The 23144-nt window shown below is 32.7% G+C and overlaps 2 protein-coding genes across 4 annotated transcripts; both read left to right on the forward strand.

Moving 5' to 3' along the window:
* The first annotated feature begins 404 nt into the window (after positions 1 to 404).
* Positions 405 to 7968, forward strand: LOC132266538 (probable prolyl 4-hydroxylase 10). Of its 3 annotated transcripts, none has more exons than XM_059767429.1 (8): positions 405 to 801; positions 899 to 983; positions 1963 to 2060; positions 2188 to 2285; positions 3368 to 3497; positions 3584 to 3771; positions 4120 to 4208; positions 6705 to 7609. In XM_059767429.1, exons 1-7 carry the CDS (start codon positions 605 to 607, stop codon positions 4185 to 4187), a joined length of 864 nt encoding a protein of 287 aa, XP_059623412.1. In that variant the 5' UTR covers positions 405 to 604; the 3' UTR covers positions 4188 to 4208; positions 6705 to 7609. The 3 variants fall into 3 exon arrangements, with proteins under 3 accessions (XP_059623412.1, XP_059623413.1, XP_059623411.1); XM_059767430.1 differs by having other exon boundaries at positions 6763 to 7608; XM_059767428.1 differs by lacking the exon at positions 6705 to 7609 and adding an exon at positions 7645 to 7968 and having other exon boundaries at positions 406 to 801.
* Positions 7969 to 17000: 9032 nt separating this feature from the next.
* LOC132266539 (NEP1-interacting protein-like 1) lies at positions 17001 to 19214 on the forward strand. The gene is made up of 5 exons (XM_059767432.1): positions 17001 to 17539; positions 18081 to 18259; positions 18424 to 18507; positions 18600 to 18767; positions 18887 to 19214. Exons 1-5 carry the CDS (start codon positions 17368 to 17370, stop codon positions 19007 to 19009), a joined length of 726 nt encoding a protein of 241 aa, XP_059623415.1. The 5' UTR covers positions 17001 to 17367; the 3' UTR covers positions 19010 to 19214.
* The last annotated feature ends 3930 nt before the right edge of the window (positions 19215 to 23144 follow it).

The raw sequence follows: 23144 nt of genomic DNA on the forward strand, positions 1-23144 counted from the left end.
GCATATGATAAGATTTAGGTTTGCAAGAAGAACTTGGATGTGCCGGACTCATACATGCCATACTCGCAAAACACTTAGAGCTCACCCAAATCGTACTTCAAGATTACCATACAAATTTAAAAGCGTATATGATTAGCTATAACAATAATACAGTGTTATACCTCTGCTGCACTACACAATGCAGTAAAGATGTCAGGTCCAAATTTGGATCCGGGCTCAATACGAATTTATATTCTGGTTCAAGTCCGATATGAATAAAAAGACCTCTTTCGAATCTTTAGTTGGATTATTGAGGCCCACGGGTTACTAACAATGTATCACGCACAACACGAAATACAAATTTTCCGAAAAAAAAGAAGGCGAAATACAAATACTGACATAAAATAGATTTGAATAGTCGTCGAGTTACAGACAATTGTACGTTTGCTTTTATTTCGTCGCTATAAAATGCTAAGCCCACCGTCTCTCTCACTCTCAAACACACCATCTGCTGGGACTCTGAAGAAGAAAAATCTCTCCCTCTCTCTCTCTCCCCAAAAATCAACGAATAAACAGAATTGATTTTAGGTTTTGAATCGTTCATCGAAGCTTTCAAGCGACAACAATGGTGGTGAAAGGAAGGCACACTCGAGTTCCGTCTCGGAAATCGTCGTCTTCCACGCTTCTTTTCGCCATGCTAATCATGTTCTCCTTCCTTGTTCTCATCCTTCTCACTCTCGGAATTCTCTCGATTCCGAGCAGTTCCGGCGATACTCCGAAAGCTAATGATCTCAGCTCAATCGTTCGCGCGACTATGGAAAGGTACGTTTCATCAAATCGAGTCTTAATTTTTCTTAATTTGTTCGATCGATGTTTGATCAAATCACTGTGTGCTTGATTTGGTGGAAATTTGGTGCAGGAGTGAGGGAGAATCTCAAGGATCATCTCAGTGGGTTGAAGTGATCTCCTGGGAGCCAAGAGCGTTCGTTTATCATAATTTCCTGGTCTGTTTTTCATCTGATTTGTTTGCCATTGCAATGTTTTATATCTGTTTTGTAAATCGTTCTCTAGATTATACCTAAATTGTAAATTTTATGAGTGATTATTGCATTTATGTGAAGTGTGATTGCAAAAGAATTTTATGATTTTTTTTAATAATTTGAGCCAATAGCCTTCATTTATCATAATTTATCTGTCTGTTTTTCATCTAATTAGTTCGTCATTACAATGTTTTATATTTGTTCTGTGAATCGTTGGCCTAGATTATATTTTTTGGTCTATAAATATATATAGTAATTCAATCATTTCAGAGTTTCAAGAAGTACTTCAACCTTGAAATTTTAAAATGAATGGACACAACATATAGATATTAAAAGACTAATTTGTAAGTTTTTGTGTGATTATTGTTGCATATGTGAGGTGTGATTGCAATGAAATGTTGTGATTTTTTTTTTTTTTTTTTTTTAATTGGTTTGAGTTTCTCAGTTTGGTCCGAATCTAATGGAATAACGCATGGATTGTCAAATAAGTTACTCTGGAAACATTGTTTAGGCATATTGCATGTATTCCCGAATATATTTATATTGAATAATCATGAAGGTTGGTGTCAGAACAAGGATGCCTCTTATACAATGTAAAATGGGAAGATATTGACCTCGCAGACTGTCTGGTATTGCGGTTGTATCTGGAGAAGGTCCTTGACTGTTTACAAATTCAGACATGCATTTACTATGAGAATTCCCATTCATGCCTTGCTACAATTACTTAATCTCTTATGCTTCATGATCATGATTATTTGAAACAAAGTTCTGATTTATATGTTAGCCACAGTACTACTTGTTATTAGTTGAGTTTGTACAAGTATGTGTATGAATGTATGTCTACTTATTGTTGAAAACTATTTCATGCTTGAGCAAGGCTTCAGTTTCATGTCTATTTAAACTTAATAAAAAACTGAATTTTCTTTTCATTTTTATCGTGCAGTCCAAGGATGAATGTGAGCATTTGATCAATCTTGCTAAGCCTCATATGCGAAAGTCTACTGTAGTTGATAGTGCAACTGGCCAGAGTAAAGATAGTAGGTGTGTATTTTGTACCTGCCATCTCTCTTCTTTTTAGGCTAAATTTGGGAAATGAAGCTTTCTTTTCCTTTTATTTCATCCTCTTCATGCACTAATTTGTAGAATTTGACATATCATTTACATGCAGGGTGCGTACTAGCTCTGGAACATTTTTAGCACGGGGACATGATAAAATAATCACAAACATCGAGAAAAGGATTGCAGATTTCACATTTGTACCTGTAGGTATGTGGTTGAGGAACTCCTCATCATTCCCTTAGATCTTAGCTATGCTTTCTGAGTTTATTTTCATTTTTCTATGAGATTATATTTCACTCTTTATAAATTGGCATATGTAGAAGAGAAATCATATAATAAGGCATTAGTGACCATGCAACTATACGAAAACAGATATTTAAAAGCCTCAAACATCTATCACTGTTTAATAACAACTTTTTGGCTAGCTCTTATCCTAATCTCAACCCTCTACAATTTATTTTGAGTTCCTTAGAGGTGAATTGATCGCTGCTTAGAAGCGTGCTATAAATATTGATTTCCTGTTGGAGGGTTGAGTTATTTCTACACTAGTTTAAGAAAGAACTGAGAAGTAACTCTGCACATTTTCTCTAGAGTGGGAAATAGTTTGAATGAAGAGGGTAGAAGGCTCATTTTTGATTTTCGGAAGTGCATTCATCTGTTAAGCCTTTGACCACCCAATTTATAATTTATCTTTTCTCATTTTGATTCAGATTCATGTGATTTAAGATTTTGGAGGGTAATAGCTCAACTAATGGGTCTGGATTGCTTTTATTGTCAAAATATATATTTTAAATAGTGGGTCCAATGTGAGTCATATGTGATAAAAACCATCAAGAAGTACTGCTCTTGCATTATCTGCTGATTTAAGTTGATGCATGCAATCCCTAAATGGAACTTTTGCCGTGAATTTAGTTGGAAGAGTTTTGAGGGAGAGAGTAGAGGAGACATCACTCAAATTACAAATTTACAAACCATTAATATAACAAATCTATTTCTTCATAACATTACCAATTGGTAGCAATAGAGGTCTTAATGACCATTGAGTGTTAGAAGGTAGCCATCGCACACTTGGTGTTACTCTTATTGGACTTTTCAGATATTATTAGCCTTAAAAAGTAGATCATAGATGAGTACCAGTAATGATTTAATTTATGTTATATTTTGGTCTGCGTATTACGAATCTAAAATCTATTAATTTTAATAGGTAAATTTTGATTTTTTTTTTTTTTTTTTTTTTTTTTTGTTATGATACATCGTGTTCTTATTTGAGTCTGTGGTGTAATTTTCAGAGAATGGTGAAGGGCTTCAAATTCTCCACTATGAAGTGGGCCAAAAGTATGAACCTCACTATGACTACTTTAGTGATGAGGTTAATACTAAGAGAGGAGGTCAACGCATTGCTACAGTCCTAATGTACCTGTAAGTGACATGGTTACCCACTTCTTTTTGAATGTTATTGCTTTGTCTACTTGTGATTATTTTTTACTACTCATACCATGGTGCAGCTCAGATGTTGAAGAAGGGGGTGAGACAGTATTCCCTGCTGCCAAAGGAAATTATAGTTCTGTGCCTTGGTGGAATGAGCTATCTGAATGCGGAAAGAAAGGGCTTTCTATTAAACCAAAGATGGGTGATGCATTGCTTTTCTGGAGCATGAACCCAGATGCAAGTCTAGATCCTTCAAGTTTGCATGGTTAGTTGTGGTTTTTATTTTTATATTGGTTGTATAAGAGTGTGCAGTAAGGTCTCAGTAATGAGTAAGCGGACTTGTCAAAGGGGAACTTTTTACATTCTGTTTTGTTGCATAATTTAATTGCGTCTCCCTTACAAGGGTTGTGTGGGACAATTGCCCCAAGTTTTTGAGTCATGCAACACTTAAATAATTTGAAGGTGCTAGCTAGCAAAGATATCCATGCATGATGGTGGCATGACCGTATATTTGGCTCAAGTCTTCCAAGGGATTTTTACAGTGTCTTCATTTCCTATGTTCATTTGCTTATATGAATAATTTATGTTTTGAATCTCTCTCGTCTTATTTTAGGTGGATGCCCTGTTATTAAAGGGAACAAGTGGTCATCTACAAAATGGATGCGTCTCCTTGAGTATTAAATTTAATTTACAATTCTAAAGGTAATTTTCTGTACCTAGATGAGACTATTACTCTGTGATTTTAGTTACCAACACTAGTTATAGATGCTATTTCATAATTGATTTTTTGACATGTATATTTTGTTTTCTAATTTTTAATAATGTCATATAATTGAGCTCTATGGCTGAATTGCATCTATATTGGGATGTATTGATGCAAAACTCTTTTATAACTGTAACTTATAACTTCCAAGAGCTATTCCAAAAATTGATTTTCTTGACATGTGTATCTTGTATGGTTAAAATTATAATAATTTTATATTATTGAGCTCTATGGTTTTGGGACTATACTGACTTGCATCTATATTGGGATACATTGACGTACAATGAGACTGACAGATCATTGGCAAGTCATTGTGAAAGCTGACTTTTATGATTTGTGTTAAAAATGAGATGTTCTACATTATGATTGGTTAATTATCGGATGATTGCTTGATTCTTATCTGTAAAAGCTATGGTGATTAAGACATATATATTAAGCAATGCACAATGCATAAAGATTAAAATATGGAGTTTGACGCTGAGGCCAATGGTTCACTATCTCAGACATTTTGGTGAATAATATTAACAAATATGTCTATGCATAAAATTTTTTTTTTTTTAATTTTATTTTTTGGGATTTCTTTCATTTTAATTTGGGGAATGTTACAATTTTATTTGCTGCAATCATTCAACCAATGATGAATTACTTATGCTGAGCCCCCTATACATGATATTTGTAAATGTATCTGGAGCTTGATGGTTGTGGATCACGTATTTGAGTTCATTGATCTAGGTATGGGAACAACATGTAATTTCTTCATTTTATTTATTTTTTAAACTTGGCCTGAACTGTAAAAATAATCTGTCAACATGTCACAATATTTTACAATTACCAACTGTTCAATAAATGAGCTACCATGTCCATAACTCCATGTTGCTCACAAACATTTCTCAAAGACTCATTTGACCCATGTCCACTTACTCTTCTTTAGTTTTCATAACTAGAATGTAAAATAAATATTTCTAATATTTTAAAATTTTAGTTGAGACTTTGGTGATACACCTTGGTATGTTGCATGTCCTTGTCATGTTGAATCTTTTTGTAGACTATGATTATATTTGTCTACTAATTATTATGTGTACATATACACACACACACACATATAGTTCCCGTGCTCGTGCCAAATAAACTTGAACATGAAGCATGTCATTGCTAGGGGATGCTGATAGGAGGAAGGGTCAAGGGTCAGTGAGAAGTACAGGTGGGTTTTTTTCCAGAGACGTGAGAGGGATTTATGAAATTATATAGTTTGTTGAACTATAAGGGAGGGTCAAGGGTCAATGAAGAGTAGAGGTGGGTTTTTTCCAGAGACGTGAGAGGGATTTATGAAATTATATGGTTTGTTGTACTATGAGGGAGAGGATGAAATGCTTAGGACAGGAGGTTTTATCCGCACTGGTGGATAGTTGTGGAGCATGAAATGTCTAAGTAATAAGTTGGTTGTGATGGGCCTAGAGTTTCCCCAATGCTCTAGCCAAACTTTATCGGCCCTACTCCCACGGTAGTTCGTGCCTCCCATCAAGTGATGTGGTGGCTTTCACCCGCACTTGGTTTGCACACACTCAAGCACACTTGGTTGACAGTTGACAAGAGGAAGAATAGTTGTATTACCAACCAAAGGATTATGTACAAGTTCACAAGGTTAGCACTCATACTCTCTTGGGCTCCATCACTCACTTGTGCTTTGCACTCACACTTGGTCCTTGTCGCTTAAAAATAATACCCCTCACCTAATTGCAGGCATCCACATCTTTAATGGATTGGCAGGATGCATCACAACAAATGACTAAGACCATCTCTCTAGAACTAATCACTAAAATATATAAGATGTTTACAATCTCTACAAAGCTCTCCTATAGAGCTCTCCACGTTTCTCTACAATCTTTGCACAATTGTGAAAGGCTCTATAATCTAACTCCCAAGAGTGCCATGTAGTGCCTTGTATGCTCATGCATGCCCCTGCATGGCAAGACCTCTCTCAAACTTGGTGGGGGTGACAAGGTGCTAAGGAAGGCCGGCCTTGATGTGAGGGCAGTGATGTATATATGCGGCTAAATTTTATTTAATTAGTGATGTAGGATAGTATATGTGGCTAAATTTTAATTTTTTGATTTCTTTTGTTTTTGTAAATATTACTTTTCAAAACTATAAGTTTTTATTTCATTTTTTGCTATTTTAGGTTTCCAACAGTTGAAATCAAGTTTTTGTAGGTTACTATATAAATTAGGATTATTTTTGTTACTCAGTAGTTGTATTTTAGGTTTTATAGGGCCTATAAAATAGGCTTCTCATGGAAGAAAGAAAATTTATAGTTTTTAATTATCTACTTAAATAAAATTTGGAAGCTCTTTCTTATTTCGCATTCAAGAGCCCTAGTTGATTCTGGGATTCGGGTTAAATGGGTTTCTCCTTTGCTATTCTTTGGCTTTTGTTAGATGAGTTGTTACAAGAGCCTTCACTTACCTCTGATGACAAATGATGGAATGGTGGCAGCCTTGTTGGGTGCGTTGGTTGCGGAGAGCAGAATTCAACATGGAAGTGCGTAGACAGTAGGTATAGCACTGACGGTGGGGCTCATGTTTAATCTATTTGTGGGCAGGTTCTTATTGAGATGGTTTTCAATAAAGAACTACCAAAATTTGTTGGTGTGTTTTAGTTTGAAGTTTGCAGTTGACGTTCATGCCTATGAAAGTGTAATAAGTGTCCTTTATGTAGCGGAATTTAAAGTTTGCAGTTGATGTTCACACTTATGAAAGTGTACATGATCAAGGTTAAGAATATTATGAGCTTATCACAAGATGAAGATGAGGCCTTGTATCATTATAAAAGTGTAGAAGAGATATTTGTTTGTGAAAGAAATATGAAGATTTTTTATTTAATTTTTTTTATTTATTGTCATTGTTGACGGTGATAAGAAGTTTATGAGCACAAGAAGCTCGAAGTTTGTGATTTCGAAGCCAAGGAAATCAAATTACGAGTAATTCTTGAGAAGATTGATTATCATAGATGAAAGGTTGATGTTCATCAATTAGGATTCTAGTAGGAAAGGCAATACATTATTTTTGATTTAAATATGCATAGATAATTCCAATTTTATTATTAATGCTCAATTAGTGATATTGTGTATGAGTTGAAATTTTACGAGAACAACAACGTTAGATTGTGCAATTTAGAAGGACTAAATGTCCGGTCTGGGCAGACACACGGTGAATATGGCAACTAATCGTCCCTCAATATCTATTTTCAAACCCTGTGTTTCCCATCTTTGTTTTGTTCATGGGAATATGCTTCTTTGAGATGAATAGTTAGTGCATTATCGATCCATGAAAGTTTTCGATTTGCATTGATGATTTTAGTTTTCCTTTCCATTTGCAGGTTTGAAAAAAGAGTTTTCGTTCGCCAACTCTCGGATTATTTATAGCCAAAATGTTAGATTGCAGCAGGAACTCCTCCGGGTAATCCAGAATCAAGACTTGTGATGTATCAACCTTCTTTTCGTGCCATTAGTTTTGATGTACAATTTTGGCTTCTCTAATTTATATTTTTGTACATTACCCGAAAAAAAGAAAAAGGAGAAACTCATCCATTATACTGAAACAGTTGAAATATATCGAAATGATCCAAAATATTTTGTCCAATATCCATTTTTCTTTTCAAAATAAAATGAGAGTGAAGGGTCAAACCCTAAAATTGCAAGTCTCTTCATGTATATTATACAGTATGTTTCATAGTCTTTATCATTTCATGATGCTTGAAAATTTTACTTGTTTTTTACTAGTAAATTCTTGTTCTACATTATGTTGATATATAGGTCATATTTTGTAGTATTTATTTATGTATCCTCCTATAGATAAGATGGATTTGTAGGCTTCAAGCATATTCAATCAACCCAGAACACACAGTCACACACACATTTTAGTACATTATTAAATCTATGGAAATATCTCGTAAACGTGGCTGAATATTAATTTGTGTTATTATATATTGTTTTGTTGGTGCGAACTTTCAACACAAATCACACAATGGTTTGACATATTATTACAATATCTACAGACATGAGATTATTATGGTATTTCATCTTTGTTTAGCTTACCTACGGCCTACCAAAAAAGGAAAAAAATAATAATAAATTAGTCAGTTAAGTTTTCCTTCTAGAGCAGTCCAGATAGAACTTAAAAAAATGATGACCAAATAATATGAAATTTGGTCAACACTTTTTTTTTGATATTCAAATTTTTCTAGATGAGTTGGACCTTTATATATATATTGGGAAAAATGGAAGATGTAGTTAACCTATAGCCGATCAAAATTGACAATTTACACGGTCCATCCCCTTCTTTAAAAAATCCGTTTCAGCACAATGCACGTTGATGCCGAAGTCTAAAAAAAACTAAAAAGTCAACAAACCCCTCAAAGTTTCAAATTTTCTTCATGTCGTGTTTTCATGGGAATATGATACAACCCTTAAATAAGAAATATATACATTTTTCCCCCAATAAGTTAAATATTTACGTTTTTTTTATATAAGTTAAATATATACTTTTTTTATTTTATTTTTTATTAGAGGTAAATACGATATATACTTTTGCTAGCGCTGTTCTTTGATAGGTTTATGCATTGATGTTAAGATTTTTTTTATAGAATTCTTTTTTTTTTTTTTTTTTTTTTTTTTTTTTTTTTTTTTACTTAAACATGAGTACACTAGATCGAGAAGTTAGACTCTCTATCAAGCAGGGCGCTAGACCTCATATAATATGGTTATAATGGCATTCCACACACTGATTTCTCATGGTACAAGGATTGTATGCATGGGCCTGTATTTAGCATGTTTTGTGTGTCGTTGTTGAATATTTGATTCAGCTATTTTAGGTAAGCCCCATGAAAATGATGCCTAAACACGTAAAGGAAAACGGATGGGTACCTAACAACCGCCCATAGTTATTGGTTACTTCGTCGTTAAGACTTAATAGAAAAAGGGTACTCTCCTGGAAGGTATTTAGCCCATAAATTTTCCCCCTTTGTTGCATTCAAGAGGTTTCGATTTCGGCCCCGCCTAAGTGCATCTAATGCTTTGTTCGAAGGAAGAGAAGATATGATGGTGGAGAAATTATGTGATGAACTTGTGGGTGGGTGTATCGTTGGCACATGCAAGACACTGGTAGGATACTTTATAAGTATATAATCTCACATCGCCTAGGTAAGAAAAAGGTAAAGTGTTTATATTTAGGTGTGCTACTTCAATTGGTATTAGGCATGTTGGAGTAAAAGTTCAAGAGTAAAAATGCGAGCTCAGGTCCAAAGTGAACAATATCATATTATGTAGTGGAGTAGGTCGTTACAAATGGTATTAAAGCATGACCCAGCCCAAAGTGTGCCTGGCAGGATACTACACTAGTATTTTTATCTTTTTGAAAGAAAAAGAGAGTTTTAAATTGTTTTTACCATTATACTCGTCATTATCTATAATATTGTTATTTATGATGGATAATATTGTAATTTAAAAGTTGTATAAATTATATTAGTATTATAATTCAAAACTTTTTTTTTTTTTTTTTTTCCATAGTTGATACTCACACACACATGCTTCCATGGAGACTTGAACCCTCAAAGGTCTGATACTGCTAGGCCACTGGCCGTTGGTATAATTCAAAACTTTCATAATAGCATTATAGCAACACTTGTTTTCCCTCCTTTCTTTCACCGATATTTGGGAATTGGATGGATGAAAATTTATAATATTTTGTGCTAGGAAGGAAGGAACAAATTTCCTTAGTTCGATAGACATGATATAAAAAAAGAAAAGATAATAGGATAGATGAGTCATCCTTCATCTTTCATAAATTTTGATCCGTTCAAATATGGGCAAAGAAAAGAAAGAAGACAAATGGGCCTATTACAAAAGTTTTAAATTACTATATCATCATCCTTCATAAATATTTAATAAATCTCACAAATAAAGTAAATGATGAGTTTAATAGTAAAAACAACTTTAAAATTTCAATTTCTTTTTATCGATCAAAGAAAATTCTCAATTTCTTTTATTTTCTTTCATCCAACCGAACTAAAAGAGAGAATAACATAATCTCTTCTTTAGGAATATCTCATTCATCTCTTCTTCCCTCACTTTTATCCAATTTTCTTCTTTCCTACTGAAGAAAGCACAAAGGATGAAGGATAATTTATTCCTCCTATTATCCTTTCTTTCCTTGTTTCCTCTCTACCAAACAAATGAAGTTTGTTCTTTCTTTCATATTTTCTCTCCACTTATTTTCTCTCCTTCCAGCCAAACAAAGCCTAAGAGAGTAAAAAAACTTTGCGCATCCAAAACGGCATGTGTAATACATGCAGGATATATATTACAAGACGGTTAGGATATGTCCATTACCCGATACAATGTGTGCAATAAAGTTTTTTCCTAATGGAGTTTTGAATTGATTCTTTAAAAAGATATATTTAAAATTTTATTTTTTACCACTATAATAAAAGAATTAAAAATTACACTCCTAAAGAGTTAGATTCTCAAAAAAAAAAAAAAAAACATTTTGGAAAGGAGGAAGTATTAAAGAGTGACTTTAAAAAGGGTTTCAACTATATGTATCTTGAATCTAATTAAATTTTAATTAAAATTTCAACTATATATATCTTGAATCTAATTATTTATCAAACAACACCGACCACAAGATTTATATGCAGTAATTAGAATTTTATAGTTTATACTTAGCACGAAAATGAAATCGATAATCTTCGTAAAAAAATACTGGCCACACAATTTATATGCAGTAAATAGGAATGAAAATGAAATTGAAATTGAAAATGAAATCATTTCATTTCATGCATCCTAGCTAATTAATTTTAAAAAGGGACAACTAATAGATTTTTTCAACTAATAAAATGAAATTGAAATTGAAAATGAAAATCTGAACTTACATTGTTCCACTATTACTGTATTAATTACATTAATAATTACATTGTTCAACTATTATTAATGGTTTTAAATTTGAGAAGTGCTAAACACAATCGCGCAAGCGACTGTGCATTCACAGTCATACATCTAATTGGTTAAAAAAAATAAGATGTAATTAATGTGTCTTTCCTAATATTTTGAAATTTTAAAACTTCAACTTTAAAGCCAAATTACCCTTTTAAATTATTTCTTCTTTCTTTATACCTAATAACCTTCCTTCTTTCATTTGTTACATATATTTAATTTTATTTTTTTTCTTTACTTTTAACAATTGTCTTCTTTTTTTAATCTTTCTTTCCTGATTGGATATATATGGCTATACTTCATTATTTACTTTCTTTCTTTTATTGTTCACTTGTCTTAGATATACATATATATATATATATTCCACCTTGATGGACTTTTTATTGGATTTTATGTAATTTAATTGAAATAACGGTATAGATTGAGTTTTAATTGAAGTAATATTATAAAATTTAAGTTTTAGTTAATATATGAAATAAGATAAGTATGGTTTCCAATCTATTCACAGAATGGTTAACTATTATATATATATATATATATATATATATAGAAAATGAAAGAATTGAAAAGAAAAAAAAAAGAAAAAAGGGAAGAAGCAATCAGAGAAGCATTAATTATAACTTCTATAATTAAAATTTTCAACTAATCATATGTGCGATTGGTTTGCTAATTATGTTTAGCACTCCTCTTTGAATTTACACTAATTGCTGTTTTTATTAACTAGAAAGGAGGGAGTCAATGCAACAAAGGAGAATTAGACATTATTTTAGTAAACGATTTGGTATCATTTTGTTTTCAGCCTTTTCAGTATGCAGAGAATTGACATTTATTTTGTATTTATGTACGTAAAATGTTTCATACTTTTCTACACCCAAGTGATGTAGACAATTATTTTTCATAATATGATTCATATGACCGAATAAATGAAAGAGCATTATCAAATCCTTTTATGTGTTTGTTGCTCAGCTTGGTACCATATCTAAAATTGTCGCATTTGATAGATTCGACCTTAATCTCGATCTAAATTTTTGTCGAACATTAAAAAATAAATATAAAAAAAAAATTTACATCAAAACAAACATAACTCTAATGTATAATATATTTTCTTTTTTTTTAGTTTATGGTTTGAGACTCACTAAGTGGGAAGCATTGACTTCAATAGAGTCGAGACTCACGTTAGCCTTTGAGGGCGACCATATGCATTCCAGAGTTTACAAACTATCGTTGAATTCAAAGCTACTTACAGATGGGTTGATTTTTCGTTTATAAATACATAAATAAAACAAAAATCAAAGTTAAAAAAATAAATTAAAAAAGGTAATTTCATGCCGTAATTGGATTTGAAAAGATTTACTGCTACAATTTTAGATATAATCTTCTTTTGTTTCAATATTTATTAAATTTCGTTATTATCATTGATGAATAAGACCTGTTTTAATATTAGCAAAAGTCAAAAATCAAAATTACAAAAATAAATTAAAAAAGGTGATTTCATGCCGTAATTGGATTTGAAAAGATTTACCATTACAATTTTAGATATAATCCTCTTTTGTTTCAATATTTATTAAATTTAGTTATTATCATTGATGAATAAGACCTGTTTTAATATTAGCAAAAATCAAAGAACACGGATTGAGAAAATAACATTATTTAATGGAATACATTTAATGAATCCAATTGTGAGTTAGAGGTTGTGAATGTTTGCTTTTACGTTAAGTCTATGGGGGTGGCAATCAATTTAAGTGTGGAGGTGGCCATGGTCTGATTGGATATATATATATATATATATATATATATATATATATATATATAATGTGTCCTATATAGTCATTTTACTTTTAGTGACAACTGACAGAGTGAGAACAAAAAAGCACAGATGGAGTTTTCTCAATAAGCCTGATAAAGCGACACTCCACCATTAGTCGAATTATGCCGTTGCCTATAACATTTCAAAAAATAATAATAAAAATAAAAATAAAAATAAAAAATAAAATAAAATTGTTTTTGAGGTGGTTTTAGGTTTTCTTAATTATTTTAATACATTCTCTCTCGACGTAAGATCATCTCCAGTAATTTGTTAAAATATACTTTTGTTTAAAATATACACTGCACATATTATATGTAATTTTTTTTATCTCCAGCAATTTGTTTAGATACGCTACCACGTCATCAAGATGTAAAATTGTTGTGCATTTTACACAATAATTTTTTGTTACTCGTTAAGACACACTACCACGATACCAAAATGTAAAATTATTGTGTATTTTACACAACATTTTTACACAGTTACATTACCGTATTTCCTTTCTCCTCCCTCTTTCTCATTCCATTAACAAATCAACCATATATTAAGTAAGGTTGTAAAAGTTATGTAAGTCCTGGTATGACACATGATTGGTTGTTATTGGAATATATATTTTTACACAAAATGTATAAAACAACCATGGAAACTAAAAATAAATAATCTAAATTTTTTATATAAATCTATCATGACAAATCAGATTAAAGATGCTCTAAAGTTTAAATAAATAAAAAGTTATTTTTGTGATTCTACTTTTTAAAAATAAAATAAAATAAATAGGATTGTAATGTGATTATTGAAACTCAATAAGTTGGGATTATACTTGTTAATTTGCGTAAGGTCTAATTGAAAATATTATTTTTAGTGGTTTTATTTTTTTATTTTTTTTGTTGATAGGTTAAGCAAACACAGACAATCATAACTCCACTAAGACTCGAATAGAGAGGTAGGTTTGTACCAGCCGAGCTATTCGCCATTTGGATTGTGATTTATAACATGATAAGAAAGGAAATTTAGGTATAACCGTTGTAAAGAAGTCAAACTCTAATGTTGTCATATATAAGAGTATATCCAACCGTTGTGTATATATATTTTTTTTTTTGTAAATTTGATGTGTCATGATGAATTTACACAAAAATTTCGTATTATTTAATTTTAGCTCCAACAGTTATTTTAAACCTTTTGTGTAAAAATATATCTCCCAATAACAATCAACTATGTGTCATGTCAGGAAGCTACATAACTTTTACAAACTTATTTAATATATGGTTGATTCTTTAATGGAACGAGACAGAGGGATGAGAAAGGAAATATGTTGATCTGGCATATAAAAAGGTCGTGTATTTTACACAACCCTTTTACACCGCGGCAATGTATTTTAACAAACTGCTAGAGATAGAAAAAATTTACACTTCATAAGTGGAAGTGTATATTTTACACAAAAGATTATTTTAACATACCGCTGGAGATGCTCTAAGAATTTCAAAACCTAATGCTAAAAAAATTATTTTAGTAGGGGCAATTACTACTAATGGATCCATGATGAAAGAAGAAATCCCAAAATATAAAAAAAATGGGGGGCAGTTTAGTTAATTCACATTTAATTAATTTTTTACCTATTTTTTTTTTTTTTTTTAGTTATAGAGGTACAAGAAATGAGGGACAGTTATGTTCCTCATTTCTTTTATTTTTGGGGGTTTCTTCTTTCATTGTCAGGGAGTAATTGCTCCTACTAAAATAATTTTTTTTACCCATTATACCTTATTATTTTTCGTATTTTAATATATATGCCTATACAATTCCACAATCGCCCCTACTAAAATTACTAAAAATTTCACAATTGCCCCCTCATATATATGTCTGCTTGCCGTCGGTGTCGCCGGTCAACGACGACATGAACGAGGTGGCACCATAAATGACCAGCGAGATCGATGTGCTCCCTCTCCTCTCTGTGTCTTTTTGTGGTTCTTTTACTTCTTCCAATTGCCATGGACACCGCACAGAGATATAGTGTGTGTGTATATATATATATATATTTTATAATATATACACACACACAAAAATAGAAAGAGGGAGATAAAAATAACGTAGTTTTGAATAAGGATAAAACTATCTTATATCTTTTCCGATGGCTTGAGTGGGCAAATTGCAAAAAAGTGAAAGTTCGGGAGAGTTTTTTTTGTAGTTCAGGGGGTTAGTTGCAAAACTTCCATAGTTTTGGGGGATTTTTTGCACTTTTCTCTTTTAATTATTATCCTTATTTTAATTATATTTAATGCATAGCATTATAGCCAGCGGTGCAATTTTTTGAAAGCTACAACATAGAACTTTTGGTTGGGATGCGCAGGACCACTGACTTACTTTTTTGAATATCAATATAATACTTGATCATTTCAAGATTATATTAAGACACCATAATTCTTCGACAAATGTCAAGACCGTGTTCCTTATAATATGGTTGGTGTTAAAAGAAATTGAAATAAAGTGACTTCTTAGATCTAATTTTAAAAGAGTAAAATTATAATTTATCAATTTAAATAAGTATATATGGAATGATTTTTCTCCATTCAGGTTTTTTTATTTTCACTCGCAACTGTGTCGATTTTCAATCCTAATATGTGTTTTGTCGCTCCTAAATATTGCACATTGATATACAAATCTCGTGATGAGGTGTAATTTTTCTAGACAGATGGATGGCTAGGATTATCTGGGACCATAGATGAGGTGGTGCACTGGGACTACCTAATAATCTCATTCGCATGTTTTTAATGTCGTTAAGTACATTTATGCATTATGATTTTTAAGAAATCATTTTTCGTGCCTCGTTTCGCATGCCACGAGGGCTCCAAGAGTGACTTGAGGTATTTATTTGAGTTTAGAACTTTTATAAATGCATTTTGAACCATTTTGACTTTTTTTTTTTTTTTTTGAGATATACAGATTTGGACACCTTTGTCCAAACAAAACTCTGATTTGGCGCTCACTCATCAGTTGGATTGAGCATGCATGTATTGACGAAACCTCAAGGGAGATCTCCGACGATTCCTTTGCGTAGGCAGACCAAGAAGGCAACTAGAGAATTAAGAGAAAGAATCAAACCATAGAAATCATAGAAATATACCAAGATTCATTAAATTCACAAGGCTAGAACACTAATCGCAACAATATATATAAATCCCCAAAAATAGAAATATAAGGGTTTAGATTACACAAGACTTAGGGCTCGAAATCTCTGTTTCTCATAATTTTCTTCTTAATTGGATCATAAAGCTTGTACCCAAACTCATCTTGACCACAGCCAAGGAATATACACTGCTTGGATTGTTGACAAGTGTAGGTTTTAGATTAAGCCTAGAATGAACTATTGGATTAATGACAAATGTAGCCTCCAAATTAAAGTCTAGCATTTGTGTGTGTGTAGGCATGGTGAGAAGAATGAAGTAGACCGATCTCTGCTCACCAAGAACAACCTCTACTCCTAACGAACACCTGATCTAAGTAGTCGGATTTCTTCTGGTGTCTGAAACGAGACTTACATCTTCACCCTTCCCTCTAACAACTAGTAATTGCTAGCCCGTAACTTTCTTACTCTAATAATAATAATAATAATATTACTCATGATATTAAGGAGCGTTAAAAAAAAAACATAAGTAATTTTTATTTATAAAAGTAAGGATGTTCACGCAAGACACATGCACGTGGTCCACGTAACGTAACGATCACAGTCGTGAATCGTGATTACTTGACCATTTGATCTAAACCCAACCAATAAAAAACAGCATTTCAGGTAATCCCTGAGAGACCATCTGTACCCCCAATCAATTTTTGTTGGGCCCACCAAGGCAAAATATCAACATAGTACATAGGATCGTGTTTTTCATTTCTTTATTCTTTTTCTACATTTTTTGTCCTTTTGGTAATTTCACTCTATAGTCCTCTCCCTCTAGAATCTCTACAGTAGAGAGAGAAAACGCGTGTATGTGGACAACTTAGACGCTGAGAAACTCAATTCATCAAAATAAGATTTGTATTGTTCTCTCTCTCTCGTCTTTGAGAAAAGATTATTCAATTCAATTGAGAGCTATAAATGCGAGTTGGTTTATGTACTTTCCTTTCACCTTCTCTTCACGACTAAGCATACATATTATTCAGCCCTTTAAAATCTTATAGGAGTACATAATACATTTATATATATAGGTGTGTGTGTTTGTGTGTTATATGTGTTTGTATGATCGTCTCTTTGAAACAAAGCCAATCTTTGGATCAAAACACAACCCTTGAGAGAGTTTTTTAAACTTTGTTAAAATCTATGGAGTTCTATGCATACCCATCTCAATCTCTGCCTTCATCTTCATCATCATCAACATCTTCATTTTCGTTTGGGAATTTGGTCGATAAGGTTAAAGACTATTTCAGCTTCGCGGTTTCTGCGATTATTGGGAATGTTGTCTCTGCCATCTTCACCTTCTTCTTCGCATTAGGTGTGTATTATTATCATTCTTGTTTAATTCCTCTGGTTTCTGGTTCAAATTGATATTTATTTTCTCATTTTATATTTAATTATTTGGGTTTATTGATTCCTGATCTGTATATATGTTCTCTGATATGAGTTTGCAGAATTTAGAATTGGGTTTTTTTGGGTTTCTCTTAAATCATTTATTCTTACCAGCCAGCATTTTGTGTGTGTGTGTGTTGGGGTTCTATAATTGTTGATGTTACCCAATTTTGACACATTATATTCAAGTTTTCTGGAAAATAAATGATTTGTTGAGGTTCAAATATATAAGGGGGTTGTTGGGTAAGTTCTAGTTTTATTGGATTTGAATTATGTTGACAGAGAGAGTTGGGCATATGAACAAATTGGGGGATGTTATTGTCATTTTGCTGTTCTTGTTACATTTATCAGGGGAGATATTTTTTGATTCTTACGACTTGAAATTCATGAATTTTTGCTTTTCATGTAACAATATGTTTTTTTCTCGAGGTTGAAGCTAATGAAAGAATTGACCTTGTTCTCTGCAGTTGGCACCTTATTAGGAGCCTTGACCGGAGCTCTGATAGGCCAAGAAACCGAGAGTGGTTTCGTTAGAGGAGCTGCAGTTGGAGCCATCTCTGGTGCTGTTTTCTCCATTGAGGTCTTCGAATCTTCGCTTGTTCTCTGGCAATCAGATGAATCCGGAATTGGGTGTCTCCTTTACTTGGTGAGCAATTTAGACCTCATTTATGTATGATATGTTTCAATTTTAGTTTAGAAGCACATTAATTCCGAATTCTACATCACTTTGATCCATCAATTGTCAACTTAGTGAATCCTATCTTCAAGCTTAAAATGTACTCAATTTGTGATATCATTTGAATTGTGCAGATTGATGTTATTGCAAGTCTTCTAAGCGGTAGACTTGTTCGTGAACGGATTGGTCCTGCCATGTTAAGTGCAGTGCAAAGTCAGGTACCATTTTCCAGTAGCATCTGTTTAAATTAAATACTAGCAATGCCGAATTCCATTTTCCATTTTCTCACAGTTTCGATGTGTTTAATCAGATGGGTGCCGTGGAAACAAGCTTTGAAGATGTCTCCAATATCTTTGACACTGGGGGGCCTAAGGGGATGCCGGGAGATTCAGTTGAGAAGATCCCAAAGATCAAGATTACTAACACTAACAGCTTAGATGCTACTGGGGAGAGAGTCTCTTGCTCAGTGTGCCTTCAGGTACAGGCATTAATTATTTTTCTTCCAAATATTATTTCTTTAATTCGTAGACATCCACAAGTGAAATTAATTGTGCAAGAGACTCATTAAATCGATTGTTTATTGTGTAATATATGCAGGACTTTCAGCTTGGAGAGACTGTTAGGAGTTTGCCTCATTGCCATCACATGTTTCACCTACCTTGCATTGATAAGTGGTTGGTGAGGCACGGTTCTTGCCCGTTATGCAGAAGAGATCTGTAATGTGCTTGTTTTTTTTTTTTGTTGTATATTACATGATAATTAGAGTTCTTTGATTGCTAATACTAGGGTTTCTCTATTTTGTTCTTTTTACACACACATTAGTTATACCATGTTCCTTGACAACTGCCTTATGTAATTAGTTGGAGAGTGACATATCATGAATTGGGCATTCTGTATAAAATTTTGAGCTGTTTTAGTTTTTTCATTGATCGTCTTATTTTCGTTTCTTCTTCCATTTTTTTTTTCTCTCCTCATGTATTCCGGTGATCAAGGGCAGAAGAGCTACCTTAGGCCCAATGAGGGCATATGTCCCTTAAATAAAATTTATTTTTCAATTATGAGATTACATGATTAGGCCTTAAAATCGAAACGAACTGTTATTTGTGGTAGGAAAATCAATTTATTTGTGCAGTGAAATCGATTGGGAGAGTCGTTGTGTGGTGCAAATGTGATGGGGACAAAAGTTGGTCTATGAGTTATTTGTTAGGGGAAAAAAATTAAACTTGTTTTGTTTGAAGAGTATTTTTTCACTTGTATTTTCTGAAATTGGCCCACGATGGATCAGATTTCTGGCTCCGCCACTGCTGATGATTGAATATGGTTATGAAGTACCGGCAATAACCTCGCAACATTAGCCATGCTTTTAAGGAATAGAAAATTTACTCTTTAAAACTTTGTGGAGGATACATTTAAATCTCATTCCCATGCAAGCCCTTTAATCTCAGTGTCATTGAATCATCAGTTTAGTAGAGTTACATGCTCTAATTACTATGGCCATAGTGATTATCTAGGATTCTACCTCTTATACCTCCTCATCTCTTAGAAAAAGATTTACTTTTAGCTGCAGACAGCTTAGATGTTCCACTTGACATAACTGAAGTACCTAATCCCTTTTTCGCGCGCACTCACAATATTCCCTTTATTTAACTTTTCCATCTAAAACTTTTTTGTGTCCTCAGTAATCTCCATTTGATGGAGTTTTCCCTCAAGATGACTGCTGAGATTTACCCTCCCATTATTTCCTTAATTCTGGCCTTTCTACTTGTGGTAGTCTATCATTGGAACTCTTAATCTGTTGATCCTTTTTACAATCACAGTGCTCAGCTACTTACTGCATAAAAGAATTATGAACTCTTGGGACCACTTTGTGCATATGCAGAACTAGTTGGTGGTTTGCATTAAAAGTAAGGACAGACATAGCTTGTGATCAAGCTATATATGTCAGAATGAGGACACTGAAGATTGGTTGCCTTAAATTAAGACCCATTGATTCTAGACTTGTACATGATCAAGTGCTATTTGGACCTATTTTCCAAGCCTATTTGTGATTTGTGTAGCAAAAGGAGGATTTTATCCATTTGATGCAGTGGATAAACTGAAGCGTGGGTCTATTCATTGCATAAAAGGGATAAAAATTCCTAAAGGGTATCCAATTCGGTTTAGGAAATCGGTTTAAAAATCATTTTCGTAAGAACGGAGATGCTCCCTTTTATTTTTTTATTTTTTCCTTAAGTAACAACATTTCAATCATTATTGTGAACCTATATCTCTGAGACTTGGTGGGCTTTGATTGTTCTGAGCATGAAGAAGATCTAGGATAAGGTTCCAACTACCAATAAATGCATTAAATTCTGCATAATGTTACTAAAGAACACCACTTTAGCATTTCATCACTCATCAGGGACTTATCCATGGAACTCTATTTATGAGTTTGGATTCTCCAAAGGCTACATTTCTGATATTAGGCACCAATGGGCATTACTCTAGAGAAGGTAGAGTGTTTAAGCCTATAGGGACAATATTGTAGGCGCGTGCGTGTTCGTGTACCTGAACTTTCGAAAAAATCTTAAATGACAGAGAGATCATTTAAGTGAATTTCATTGAAACTGTACTTTTGCATTTAAGTGAATTTCATCAGGGACTTGTCCATGGAACTCTATTTATGAGTTTGGATTCTCCAAAGGCTACATTTCTGATAATAGGCACCAATGGGCATTACTCTAGAGAAGGTAAGAGTGTTTGAGCCTATTAGGGACAATATTGTAGGCGCGTGCGTGTTCGGGTACCTGAACTTTCGAAAAAATCTTAAATGACAGAGAGATCATTGAAGTGAATTTCATTGAAACTGTACTTTTGTTCAAGGACTAACAGATCAAGGAACATGGTTTCACTGAGGTTCCCGTCTTGGGAATGGTTAAATGTATGTAACCTTATCTCTGTGTTTCGAACTCCTAACCTCCAGGTTAGAATAGAACAACCTTACTGTTGCGCCAAGGCTCGCCCTCATCCATGTGATTTGGTGCTGAGTAATGCATCAATGGCTAGAATGCAAACTTGGTGCAATTACCTCCAGACAAATAAACTCAAACCATCAAAGAAACACTTATGCAATAATCAATCATGTAAGTAGTATATGATTCCTAGGATCATTCAAAGTAATTTTCATGTAATGCAAACCTGAGACTAATAAAACCAGTGGGTTGATATTTAGTGTGTCAGATAGCAAACATAAAGGTCGATCTTATCATTCATTAAAACCCTAACATTGTCTAAGTAGTTAATATACAACATTTAAAGCTTCCTGCAATCCATTGCATTGGAGCTCCCACATTAAATGGTCATGAAGACCAAGAACATCCAACCTTTGGTACAGCATTTAGTTTAAAGTTGTACATCCAAGAAGGCAATAATATCACCTACCTTTTGGGACTCTCTACAGTTTTTCTTATTGAATCATTTATTACAGATTTAGGGGAAAAAAAAAAAAAGAAAAAAAAAAAAGAATCATTTATTACAGTATAATTTTGAACTATACTAGGATTTTTACGAGGAATAATCATCAATTTTTTTAGGAATTTTTTTTTTTTTGAAATGATTGAACTTTTGAAATGTTGATTGATGAGTAACTGGATATAATTGTCTAACTTTTTGAATTTAAATGATTTTGTTCAACTAGTCCAGATGGTAAGCCTTGATCCTTTTATTTTCTTTTTGACATTTTCAATTTTAGCAGGAATTCTAAACTTACTTTGAAAAAATCTATAATTTTATTCAGTGTGTGAAGTTCATTACTATTGTCAGTAAATTCACCTGTAAGTAGTAACAAATTCCAAACAAGTGAAACTTCAAACTATTTCACACTATGAAACCCTGGTTTCTCTTCATGGAGAGGATTTTGATTCTGAAGATTAATGTTACTTCATCCACATTAATAGATTGTCCATCTTTTTTATTTTGGATGTCCAAAATATATATTTCATTTAAAAACTGAATGTATATTTTTTATAACATTTCAAATTATTGTTTTGACATTAATTTGATTAAGCCAGTGTACTAATTACAAAATATTTCTTTGTCTTTTAACACGAATAAACATAAAAATTCAATCTTACCAATATATAATAAAAATATCTTTAAAAAATCTCTACTAAAAAATGTTGGATTCCCCGACTACCCCCAGTAATGTCGTTGCAGAGTGAGTGAATTTATGAGCCGCAAAATTAGAAAGGACCCACAATAGTGATGAACCAGAAGTAAAATTTCTAGCAATGATGATTAATATATATATATATATTTCCTTGGGACTACTGAAACACAATATAAGGTCAGTCCTAACATATTCCCAAGCTTAACACAAAATTAGAAAGGACCCACAATAATGGTGAACCAGAAGTAAAATTTCTAGCAATGATGATTAAAAAATATGTGTATATATATATATATATATATATATATATATATTTCCTTGGGACTACTGAAACACAATATAAGGTCAGTCCTAACATATTCCAGAGCTTAACATGACTAGTCACATTCATTTTCATCTATGATATTATTGCGATAATTTTGGCATTATACTGACCTGGTGACACTTCCTTGGTCCCATTAAACTATATCTAATATGCAGCCCATAGGCCATAGCTTGATATCTACATTTTCTGGAATATCTCCTTCTGATTAATTAGTAATAATCATCATATTAGTATGGAAAATTCTAAAAGATAGATTTATAATTGGACTGCATTCATTCAAATGAGGAAGCTGATATTATTTCCTCCCCTCCCTAATATGTCATTTTACATTAACTCGGATCCGATCTAGTATATCCAGTGGGAACTCGAACTCTCTCCGGTAA

The sequence above is a fragment of the Cornus florida genome, unplaced genomic scaffold, assembly GCF_030987335.1.
Source record: "Cornus florida cultivar Cherokee Brave unplaced genomic scaffold, ASM3098733v1 CherokeeBrave_3.0.0_Hap2_Chr07, whole genome shotgun sequence".
NCBI lineage: Eukaryota > Viridiplantae > Streptophyta > Magnoliopsida > Cornales > Cornaceae > Cornus > Cornus florida.